At 48.4% G+C, this 12,646-nt stretch overlaps 1 protein-coding gene across 1 annotated transcript in view; it reads left to right on the forward strand.

Annotated features, from left to right (window-relative positions):
• Positions 1–12,646, forward strand: part of Gad1 (glutamate decarboxylase) — a 152,882-nt gene that overhangs the window by 64,618 nt on the left and 75,618 nt on the right. Inside the window, exon 3 of the mRNA XM_077707721.1 lies at positions 10,228–10,461. Within this exon, the coding sequence (XP_077563847.1) occupies positions 10,228–10,461 (234 nt within the window). The remainder of the gene's footprint in view (positions 1–10,227; positions 10,462–12,646) is intronic.

Below are 12,646 nucleotides of genomic sequence, written 5' to 3' on the forward strand. Positions count from 1 at the left end.
TGCAAACTATGACATCAGGATTTTTTCGCTCAGATTTATTAGTATCAGCGCTAACAGGATAAAAATTGATCGATAAACTTTTGTTTTCGTGCATACAGATTGGCGTTTTCTGTACAAATTTTGTATTTCGCGTGCGCTAATACGCGTTCTGGATGCCCCCCACGATTTTTCAGAATCCCCATTAAATTACCGTAATGCTCAAGGAGTGGTTCAACAGTAGGAAACTGAATCGCTACTTCAGATTACGAAATACAATTAGCCTTATAATCAATAAGCCATATCCTGCCTCTCCTGAAAAGGATACGAAGAAGACCAGTACGGCGTGGGGAAGTCTAAGCCATCTAATTTTGTCCTCAACGTTTTTATCAAATGTTTGCGTGCGACCTCTTTATGGGTAATTAGTTGAAGTTGAACTCGTTGTTTAGACAAGTGCGTTGGGCACTGTACATGGGTGATGGCCCCGGCAAGTCACGAGCACAACAAATAATGAATTACCGATTATGTCGGCAAAAAGATGCCTGAATGCATCAGAAACCGAAATCTGGACAAGTAAGCGAAACAAGAGAAAAGAGAGGCAGAACGACCTTTATTGAAGCTTTGCGATGTTATTAGCCGGGCTAAAATGCCTAACTTGCTATGCTAGTTGATGGCGTGATGAAGTGATGGTGGTGATGTCCAAGAACTTGATGCGCACAGAAACGGCCAGTTATTCACGGTGACTGGTGTAGACCTGTGTGTTGCAGGTACTCTATCAGAGCTTTTGTAGCCCGTAAAGCACGTTTGGGACAAGCCCATGGTCCTAAAACGTCCTTTAGCTGCATGTCCACGGAAAGCGGCAGTCCCAAAGACACTGCGAGGGACGCGGATATCAATAGAAGCACCTACATAACCTTCAGAAATGTGTAGACGAAGCGGAATATCTTAAAATGTGCCGTCATGGCAAAATGAGTGAAGTTTTCATGCCTAATCAGACTTTATTTGAATAAATCTCCCTGTCCCTAAGAGTATTTAACCTGATTTGGTTACGTTCACGGACGTTATTTGCTGACGCAGGCATCCGATATAGAGGGAAATTTTTTCGGCTCAAACCTACACACAGTAATCGAAGCGTTCCTTTTGTTTGTTTATTTTAAAGAAACCTGCACAGCTAAGGCTTCGTTTGGACAAGCCTAGGTGAGCCTAGGTTTGTAGTTTGGACGCCTAGGCGTACTAACCAGTCAGGGTTATGTCGGCCTGAGTTGACGACCACTGAGGCAGTGGGACCTCGTCATTAGGAAGAGAGCGTTCCGGAGCATGCAAGAAAAAAAAATGAGGGGGAAGCGGGGGCACTGGTAAAGCATGAAGAGCGTTTTCACTCAGTTTCCCGGCATATACACATCCAGGACACGGCGGCACCAAAACAAAAATCATTGTCTCGTTTGTCGAGGTCTCAAACCGCCGAGAAGCTACATTTATCCTTAAGACGTATTCATTTCCGCTGCATCATCCTCAAAAAGGTGGGGGAGGGGGGGGTTTGGGGGGGACAATGACAAGGTACCTGCCAGGCGCTAACAGGTGCAACTTTGGCACGTTCCAAATTGGAATTGGGTTAATACAACACACCGCCACAATAAACTCCCATATCAACGGTCCGTGCACCATGACGTGTAAATGCACCTCATTACCTCGGCCATCGAAGCAGGCCAGCGGTACATAGCTGTTCGGATCATCATCAGTACCAGCAGCGTGTCTACGACCACTGCAGAGCAGAGGACTCTCCCATATATCTCCAATTACCCCGGTCCTGTGCTAACTGCGACCAATTCATCCCCGCAAACTTCTTGATCTCATCTGCCCTACCCAACTTTCTGCCACCCCCTGCCGCGCTTGCCTTCCCTAGGCATCCATCCACTCTGTTACCTTTAATTACGAACGGTTATCTTGCCTTCACATTATATGCCCTGCCCACGTCCATTTCTTCTTCTTAATTTCTACTAATATGCCCTTCGCTCGTGACCGTGACTGTGCCACGAATCCCAGTGCCGCGCAATTACAGAAGTAGGCTTGGGTTGCGGCCTGATCTGGGCGACCGTTGCCGGTAACGCACTCCCTCACCAGAGCTGGATTAGCCACCCTAGTGCAGTAATGGCCACAACCTCCCATGACTGCAAAAATTAGCTATTCGGACGTCCAGAACTTAAAAGGGCCATGAAAGCCGAATACACGTTTGGTTCACGGGAAAGACTGCTTTATCCCGATAACAATAGCACCAATTGCCGTATTTATCCGATTCTAACGCGCCCCCGATTCTAACGCGCACACGATTTTCCTGGCAAAAAAAACCGAAAAAACTTGCACCTCCGATTGTAACGCGCACGGGACTTTGTGACCCAGACAAACGAATGCGAGAGAAACGGTCGATTTATTTCCCAAAGTAATCTGACTCATCTCGCTCCTCGTCACTCTCCGCTGACCACAACATCTCGCCTCGGTGCCTTCAGGCGCGTTCGCGATGCCACACTTCTGAACGAACGTTCAACCATGGTCGATGGGATCGTGGCCCACGCCTCGCACGCCCATCCCGAGCGCTTCTCCAGAGGTGCACGCTTCAGCCGACCGCTCTTTTTGAACCCGGGAGCTGCTGCTGCCATTGCTGTTATCAAGCGCGCAAAAGAAACGATTTGACGATTTGTGTGAACGCCGATAGAAAAGCCTAGGCGCCTAGGCTTGCTGCGTCCGAGAAATTGTTGCTGAAAGCTTTGGCGCCATCTTGAGATGGCGATGGCGATGGGTGGGACGAAATTTCCGCTGTTTCGGCAGTTTCGGTTTTGTATCCGATTCTAACGCGCATGCGATTTTTCGGCCTATTTTTTCGGAAAAAAAGTGCGCGTTAGAATCGGGTAAATACGGTATATCGCGAACTTTGAACAACTAACGGAGATACATATCAAAGAAAACATGTGAAGCAGTGGCGACTCTTCGCCCTTTTCCGGCAACTTCTCTATGACGTCAGATAATTTTGTTTGTGCGATTGGTGGCCACCGACTTAAACCATCGCTAAGACACATGACTAGAGGATTGTAGTGGGGCCTCTAGTGCAGTTTGATCGCATCTCTTGAATGGTAATGTACAGCAAACCCACTGAAAATTGTTTTTAGTTCTGGCCCGTATAAGGTTTTGAGGACCTTTTACGGTTTATTCGGTTAAAAAACGTCTTTCGTGGCTGCAGTAAAGACAGCCAGAGAAATTTGGCGGGGTGGCTGAATCGAGTCACAGACAGACAGACCGACGTACAGACAGACCAAAATTTCTGGGATTAAGTAGCCCAAGAAAGACTATCGTCTTTAAAATAGAGACAGAGGGAGAGAGAGGGGGAGGGAGAAGAAGAGTGAGATAGAGAAGGAGAGGGGGGAGCTCTTTAATGCGAACTGGGGAGGTCAGCCCTGCTAGTGACAAGACTGGGCTGCAGTAGAGGTGATTGAAGCCTGATTCCTTCATATTAAACAAGGTTTTATTTTGTCTTCATGGCCCCTTCAAGCGCTCATTCAAAGGACTTGGTGGCCCGGACCACTGTGTCCGAGCATGCTCGATGGATCTTTCCGGAGCGCAGGGTCAAGGAGCGCAAAGAGCATTTACAATATAAGAGATGAACAGAGTCGCAAGCAACAGGAACGAAAAAGTTCAACTAAACAAGCCAAAACACAAACCAGTCGGCCTCTGCAACCTGCACGCGTATCTCCTCAGTGTACATGAGCGTGCAGCACAAGCGGAAAGGTGTTTGTATTTTTTCTAAGGTGGATTAGTCTCGCGAGGCCCTGTATTTCTTTTGCGAGTCGCCCCAAAGCACTCGCAGAGTTCTCCAAATCCCCCCCAAGGAAAACGCGAGATTAAGTGCAGGGCTTTCGGCAGGGAGTTGTAAAAAGGAAAAGCAAAGGTAGCCCAAACACTGCTCAGGCCGCTGTGTTGAAGGGAACCAACCAACCGAGAGCATGGTCTAAAGAATCAATTTCAGTTCCGCGATCTGTGAGTGTGTCCGACAGCTGGTGCGCGTTTGGGATTCCGAGATACGGCCACCGGTTCGAGCAGCGAAGGGCGATACGGTTCGAGTGAAGCCGACGGTTGCGCTTTTCGTTCGATACGTTCGAACCAAAGGGAAGGCAAGGCGTCCATATCGGAGGCGTCAGATGTAACTGAAGGAGCCATCGTGGTCGAGGAGCCACAGCTCTGGACAGTCCGATGTAGGAGTAGCAAAAAGACCCCGTCCAGACAGCATATATATATATATATATATATATATATATATATATATATATATATATATATATATATATATATATATATATATATATATATATATATATATATATATATATATATATATATATATATATATATATATATATATATATATATATATATATATATATATATATATATATATATATATATATATATATATATATCGGAATCTGGTCCCCATGGCCTTCTTGGCATGCACCCTGTGACCATTGTTGTTCTCTCCTTCTTATAAGCGATAGTGGCGTAGGCGTCTTGTGGCAGGTCGATACGTCCCGGAGCGCTCTGCACGTCTGCTCCCTGCTTTCTGCCACGGACTGCTCGGTGTATCCGCTTATAAAAATATGACGTCTCTCCTCTGCCCGGCCCCACCTTATCTGGAGCGAGCAGCCCCGCTTGCGAAGCCACCGACTCGTGAACGCTGAGGGGTTCCCCGCCGTCCCGAGTCCGAGGCCCGCGTTCAACCCCGCTCGCCGGCAGCTGTCGACTGTCGATCTGCACGCGTGTATATGCGCGCAACCGCGCTTCTCGACGGGCATTCGAGAAAGGGGGAAAATGAGCGGCGTGTGGCGCTTTGCATACTGCGGACGACGCTATGTCAGCGCTCTTACCTTCGGTCCCATACCCGCCGCCCGCCTTCTCCGTTCGCGATGCTACTTCCACGTCTGAATAACGCTATTTTTGTTAAGGTATTTTCGTTTAGTTTTTAACTTTATCCTGCTTTAAAACGTCCGTAAATTTGATTGCCTGAAGAAGAGCCATAACACCAGCAAAAATAAACAGCCGAGATGATGATGAATAAACTTTATTCGAGTCGAGGTGCTGATGTTAGAGCACCCGCCCGGTGGGAGGCTTCCTTAGTCCGGGATGCCTTGGGCTATGCTGGCCGTCAGTGCCCTCTCCACCAATCTTCGCTGGTGTGAGAGGTGGGAGCTGGTCAGCAGCTCTACCCACTGCTCATAGGTAGGGTTTGGGTTAGGGGTGAGGGTAGGGGATTGCTGGCACTCCCATACCATGTGGTACATGGTGCCTGTTTGGGGGCAGTATTTGCATGTGGTAGGGTATAGGGTGGCATGCATGGCATGTAGCAGGGTGTTATGTGGGTAGGAGTTAGTGTGTAGTCGCCGGAATGTAGTAGCTTTATTGCGAGAGAGATTCTGGTGGGGGAATGGGTATTTGTGACGCTCGTTCCTGTAGTGGGCGTGTATTTCGGCGTATGTTTGCAGTGGGGTGGGTTTAACTGTTGCTTCAAAGGGCGTTCATAGACAGCCGAGAAGGAAAAAAAATATTTCTTTATTACCTCAAAGGGCTTCTTAATAAGCCGATTTCAAGCTTCTATTTAAACTCAGTGAGGACGCAGGTCATCTCGCAGACGATCAGTCTGATCTGTCCATTAGTCTTGCCGCGCAGGCACCACCTTCACATAGTCCGTGCTCACGCTGCGATGAGGATGACTTCACTTGAGATGGAAATTAAGTGCAATCTTCAGCTTTCTTGCAACCACAAGCGATCCGTGGGTGTCATAAAAAATGTCTAGAGTAATTGTCCTGGTTTTAAACTAAATGCACATCCATAGACACTACGCTTATCCACTTTTCTATAATATTATCACCCACGTATTGAGACTTGTATCGGCCGGTGAGGTATATTTTAACGAGGTTAGAAGGCTGTTATTTAAATACACCTTTGTTGATAATGTACGCAGGGATTCGAGAGGATATCTGCCCTGTCAGCGCGATAGCTGAGATGACTCGCTACCGATAGAATTGCTGCAAAAGAGCCACCGTACAGCGTAGCTAAGGTTGTTTCCAGCCGGGAAATATGTACTTTACAGAGCTTGCTAACCTTGCAAGCTAAGGAAATCGGGTTCACCCACTAACATTCCGCTGAACTCTGTTTCGCAACATTCCGCAGGATTAGTTCACCTGAAACATTGGTTGCGCATCGCGCTTCATGCTAAGCCGCAAGAGTTAGCACATTTACATTATTCACCACGCATGTCGCCGCTCCTTTGAGTTACTCGTGAAATAGCTGCAGCCGTTCGCTTCTGCGCGGAGCTTGACGGCGGAACGCAACATAAACGGTTTGGTTTGCGCTAAGCAGCCCTTTCCGGTCGCTTCCGTCTTCAGCATATTTTTTGAAACGAGTTTTTTCCTTCAGATTTCTTCTTTTACATCGTGCCTCTGGCCTTCCACGATCCAGCCACGCCACCCTTCCCTTCACAACCCGCCAGGGCGCCCGTTTTCCATAATCTATCATTCGCAGAAACCTTCCGTCACGGACAGAGGTCGGCCGAGTCAAACTGTGTCTGCGGCGCGCTTCGTTTTCTCTCTCCTTACTTCGCCGCGTATCGTTTCGGCAGGCCACAGCAGCAGCTAAAAAGTCGCAAAATAAGTAGAGGGGGAGGGAAGGGGATGAAAAGAAAACGATCGACGCGTGGCGTCGACAGGCGCGCCGCCGATTTCCAAGGGGGTGGGCGAACGGCGTCGGCTTCGCGGGCGAGATCCCCCGCAGCAGCAGCAGCCGTGGTTCTCCCACGGGGACCCCGACTCGGCCTCCCGCCGGGCTCCGCTCTAATGAATTCCTCGCGCTGGGGTGCCCCCGAAGAGGATGGGGCACACCGCCGCTCCTTGCGGGGCGGCCGGCTGCAAAGTGCAATCGTTTAGCGCCGTTGGCTTTGTTCCTCTAATTGCGGTCCGACGAGTAGGCCTGAATATACCGCTCGCAGCGCGGTGTAGTACCTTAGGGAATAAGACACGGCTGCTGTAAGCGGAGAAAGAGACTCCTTGTTTGTTTATTCTCTGCTCCTTGTTTTCTCCCTGCTTGGCGAACCGGTAGCGGGAGATGTGATTGGAGGGTTTCGGGGAAAGCGGTTTTTGAGGAAAGCGCAACACCTTCGAAAGCACGTCTGGTGTGAAAAGGGTTTCTGCAACTTACAGGAGCGCAGTTTCAGGGATCGCTCTTGTTTAAACCGGCACATTTAAACGCGCAGAGAAGTTGAAGCTGCAACTACGGCCGGTGTAATTTTGGATGCACCTTTATTTTTGCGTGGTTACGCAGGGATGGCTAAGGCAGGCTAGGAGCGTTAGGAAAAATGCCTCAGGAGCTTTTCGAACACTGCGTCAAATTTTGCATTTTCTTAAAATTTGTACGTTTAGTTTATTTCGAAATTACTTGCATGCACATATACAGTAAACTCTTGTAAAGACGAACTAGAAGGTTCCGTAAAAAATTGTTCGTATTATTAGAAATTTGGTTTAGGCGGATGTCTCTGAAAATTCGGCATCTCGCAAACATAGTGTTGTTCGTAGTATTAACGAGGGTCTACTGTGGACGTATATATGCAGGTATATTGTTTGTTAAAGAAAGATGGGCCAAAACATACTCCGTCACGGCTTTCCACAAGGCTTGTCTGCGGTAGAGTGGAAAATTTTATTAAGCATACTACACTAGCACGTCGCCTATAGTGGAATTTTGAAAGGACGTTTTGTTTTCGTGGCGAATGAGACATTCCCCAAACATCTTCACTGGAGGTTAAGGAAATAAAATACTGCAATGTATACTATACAGGCGAACCTCATTTGAAGCGGGACACAGTGACTACCCCCCACGGCTAACACTGTTCTTTTTAATCGATTGAGACAATACACGCTTCGTGCCTCTGGAGCACCTTTCTTTGCTATTTTTGTTCGTGCTTTCGTAGGGCATTGCTTCGATAAAGCAAAATATAACGTATACCAATACATAGTATATATAATCCTAACGGAGAAAGTATGGTCAAAGCATAACTTTCGCGACCGTTGGTGCTTTAACGATATAACGAATGCCTGAAGAAACAGGAACAAACATGTTATTTAATAGTGAGAGAAGGATATTAGGTCCGTCCCCTTACGGGAGGCATCCTTAGGCCCACAAACATCTCTTGAGTTAGGATCGGTAGCCTGTAGCTGTGATTCCTCCTCTTGTCAATTTCTACGTGTCAGAATGCTATGAGCAGTGCCGGTGCCTTAAAGGGGTCCTGAAACACCTTCCGCCGATGCATGGATGTACATGTAACCAAATAAAGCACTGTATTAGCAATCTCCTCCCGCAAGAATTTTGTTAAAGCGATGAGTATTAGCTGAGAAATCGTAAATCAAAAACCGCGCAGTATCGTCGCGCCGCGTTTCCTCCTCCTTACAGCTTATTCTTCGCTGTTTACGGCGGCGTGCGAGCCTTCCCTCCCATGATGCTGCGCTCCTCAGCGGTGACGTACTTCCGCTATTGCGCTGCTCAGACTGCCGTCTGCTACGGGCAAGCTTTGTTGACACCATGAATCCCGCACTCAGCTCAAGGCTGGAAAAGCGAACGAAAAATCTGGCCGCATATGTGCGGCGGCCTGGCCTTGCCCTTTCGCGGTGTACGTTGCTGCAGTTGCTATCGGCGGTACGTGACTTTTTATCGGCGACGAACTCGCAGCCGCACGGGGAGGATCGTGCGCTCGTTCCCTTTGAGATGCACCGCGCACTGTTTATCCAAAAAGCGCCCTATCAGATGTGGCCCCGCTGGTGCCGGGTCTTATTTTGCGGCGGTGGTAATTCCTGCCAGCGGCATGTGAAAAAGACATTTTAAACCGATACAGAACCCGCGCACAAAACGCTTCAATCATGTGACCAGTTCAGCTTGCGGCGACGCGTGGTGGAGAGCGGCAACGTTGGCAAAACATGCTCCGCCGCGCTCTGAGCTTTCTAGCGCTGGAGCGAGCGCCATTTCTTTGAAAATCTCAAACATCGGTTGCCTTGGCAACAAGGCACAAACCACTCTAGAAGTCAGTTACGGTTGCGTGATCCCGGTTCAGCTCAGGGCCCCACCTCGCGACATGTGGGCACTGCAGGCGTACCACTCACTCCCATTGGGAAGTGCGAGATGCGTTTGGCATTACAGGAGGCGATGGTGTGTGTGTTGTGGACGTCTTTTGTTTCGCGATGAAATGCGACGTTGTGCTTCTGCGGGTGGATAGTGCTTCCCATGGTCTGGATTATCTTTCTCGAGCGACGTACGACTCAACCTCGCATGGGGTATGTGCAGTGTGCGTGGCTAAAAGCCATCTCGGCTTGTGCGCCAGAGTTAAGTGACTTGCTGTTCGTCCCCGCAAACCGCGCGCGAGGTGAGTGCCGAATTTACGACAGGCAGGATGAGGCAACCTATCGTCTGTCAATCGCGGTTCAGACTTGAAACGCATATTGTGACGTTGTGTTCGTTCGGAACGCATCTCTGACTTGTTTTGAAGTTGAATAAAATGTATGCGTCAAACCCGGGCATTCGGCTCAGGGCGTTCTCTGCGATTGCACGAAAGAAGTGCCACGGGGCTTCAAGGCTTTCTTTATGGAACGTACTCAGGTAAGAGAATATCCATGTCGTGTTATGGCCGTGTTGCATTCAATACAGACGGTTAAGCGTTTGTTTACACTTGTTTCGTTTGTCGTAAAATGTCCAAGCCCTCCGGCAGTCCGCTGGCAGATCAGCCGGCGAGCCGACGCTGAGCAGACGACTCATCTCTTTGCCGGAAGTGCGTGAAAAAGCCGCCCAATAGCAGGATGTCTAGCTCATGACGAACATCTGGGAATCGATGACGTAGCATGTGAAGATGGCGGCGTCCAAAAACACGAAGGGAAGGGTGAGAAAAAAGCGACAAACTTTGAAACAAAAGTGGGAGCTTTCCACTGCGCGTAAAAGAGTAACACTTGGCACAGATGACGCTGACGACCCAATCTAACGATTGCGCTAGTTCATTTAGTGTGCTCAAAAATGCCCCTTTAAGGAAGCATCGATTGATTGATTGATTGATTGATTGATTGATTGATTGATTGATTGATTGATTGATTGATTGATTGATTGATTGATTGATTGATTGATTGATTGATTGATTGATTGATTGCGCTGTTCGCTTTCCTCCCTCCCCTCCCAACGCAGACCTCTTCCCGTTCACGGACGAGCCCACGGCGACGCGCGAGTTCCTTCAGCGCGTCTTCGACATCCTGTGGGCGTACGTGGACAAGCAGCAGGACCGCAAGAGCAAGATCCTCGACTTCCACATGCCCGAGCAGCTCATGCAGATAATCGACCTCGATCTGCCCGAAGAGCCGCAGCCCCTCAGACGCGTGCTCAACGACTGCGGAGAGGCCCTCAAGTACCAAGTGCGCACAGGTGGGTGGGTGTAGGCGCATGGCACTTCACGGTGTTCGCCCTCCTGGACCTGGACAAGTCATACTCGCGCGGTTGCCATCTTCTAATTCCCTGTCGGGACATGTTCTTTTGCTGCTAGTATATATGGCAACGCGCGCCCCGGGGCTGTGTAGCCAACGGCGGGCAAATTGCAAGATTATGCGTTTTAACGAGAAAGCATTGTATGGGTCACTAAGCGAACAAGACGGCTTCCGGTGTCTGTAGCAGCGAAACGGCTCCGAAACGGCGGTGAGCACGAACACGGGCGGCGCTGCGAAGCACGCTTGCGTGATGTCGGGTTAGGGATTCTCGCATTTGTCGTTTGCTTCACTCAGGCTCGCTCTCCCTGCTGTTTCTTTGCGCTCGGTCAACGTCTGATGCTTGTCCGCACCAGAATGGGCGTGTGGGTAACTTTTTATCATATTAATAGGCTTAAAATCGCATACACTAGCTCATGGTGTCAGTTAAAGTATAGTTTTGGATACCGCTACGGAAGAAACATTGCCGGCGTCACCCCATTCCTTGCGAAGCCGGTCCTGTGCGGAACGCGAAGAGTCGGAGCTAGGCGTCAGCTTCTCAATTAAGCAATCTTTCGAACAAAAGGAACAGTCAGCTGCTAATAACCGACAACAGCGAAAATGGAAGTCCAAAACAAATTCTAGGCCTTCAGGGCTGTTGGCTTTGACAAAAGGCATTACGATTCCCGGTAATCATATGTAAGGTAAAACAGTTTTTGCAACCTTGCCGAACGCTCGAACGTGTTGCGTCACATAACTTTACGTTGTCAAGGCATGAAAGTTTGCCGTCATGCACTATGGGCTGCAAAAACTGTAGGTTGAGTTCCAAATAACCCACTGTGTATATAGGCGCGTGCTGATTTTATATCAGGCATCTAACCAGTATGGATGTTGATTGAGCAAAACGAGCCATGTCTACGTTAAATATACAGTAACACTGTTTGTTCAGACGTGTAGGGATATTTCGGTACATTTTCCACAGCCATATCTTCCCGATATTCGGATATGCGTTATAGGAAAACTGCACTCAAGAGGAGGAAGAGTAGGGGCAGGAGGAGAAAACTTTATTTAACAATTAAATCGAGCTGGTTAGTGGGACGGGTCCTCAGTCCAGGACAAGAGAGTAAAAATAATTTTCTTCAATTCATAGAACGCCATCCCAAGTAAAATAGGATTTGTTCTTTGTGCCTGGCAGGGTTGAAAAGCAATAAAGAGCTACTTGGAAATATTCTTCGGCTTCGATTCTTGTAATATATGCAGGTATACTATTTATTGCGTTAGTTAGCGAGTATATCATGCCTTCAACCCCGTAATCATGTCATCATCGTTCGGGTTGATAGTCAGTTCGTTATGATAACGATATGATTAGGATAGAAATTCGGAGCACAAAAGCCGCCTTCGACTACTGTGGGCGACGTTGTTTAGGACGTGATCGCTGTGGCGTAGCACAAACCTTCTCATTGCATTTGCATGTGAATAAACAAAGCCCGCTGCGGATATGCACCTTCTTGCACGCAGCCGTAATGAAAGCCAATTTGCGAAGAAGGGAATGTATGCCATACAATATGAAGGAAATATCCACACGATCTTTGTGAGCCTCTCAAACATCCCAAAACCTCCTAATCAGACGTTTGTGACGGCGCAGAAAAATATAGCGTTCGGCAGAAAAAAAAGCAAGAAACATTAATCTGATACAAGACAACAACAACGAAAGAAATAGAAGAAAGCCGCTTTATTTCCTGCTGTGCGATGCGCGTGTAGGGGCCGCTGCTTGGTACGTAGCATTAGACTGTTGAGTCTTCATAAGAGCATCTGAAAAATACTGCAGGGAAGCCTACGCATTTTGAATACTTATCGAGAAGCTCTGATCGCTGATCCTCGCGAATAAGCTAGAAAGGACGAGTTACACACGATCTTCTGACCGATGCTCTGAAGAAAGTTGTTCTCTCTCTCCTCGTGTGTTGCAGACTTGTGGGGGATACAGCTTGAAATTATTCAGATGCGTCAGAAGCTTGCAAAATAACTGAGTCACTAGAAATACGCTTTTTAACGCACTACAGCAACAAAGCGGGCGATTTCTAGCACATGCACTGCTGCCCCTCACAAGCGGAGTGTAGCAGACGACAGCGGCGCGAGTCCCTAAGCCGACG

The sequence above is a fragment of the Haemaphysalis longicornis genome, unplaced genomic scaffold, assembly GCF_048455015.1.
Source record: "Haemaphysalis longicornis isolate Haplotype H1 unplaced genomic scaffold, Haemaphysalis longicornis Haplotype H1 scaffold_4, whole genome shotgun sequence".
In the NCBI taxonomy this organism is placed as follows: Eukaryota; Metazoa; Arthropoda; class Arachnida; order Ixodida; family Ixodidae; genus Haemaphysalis; species Haemaphysalis longicornis.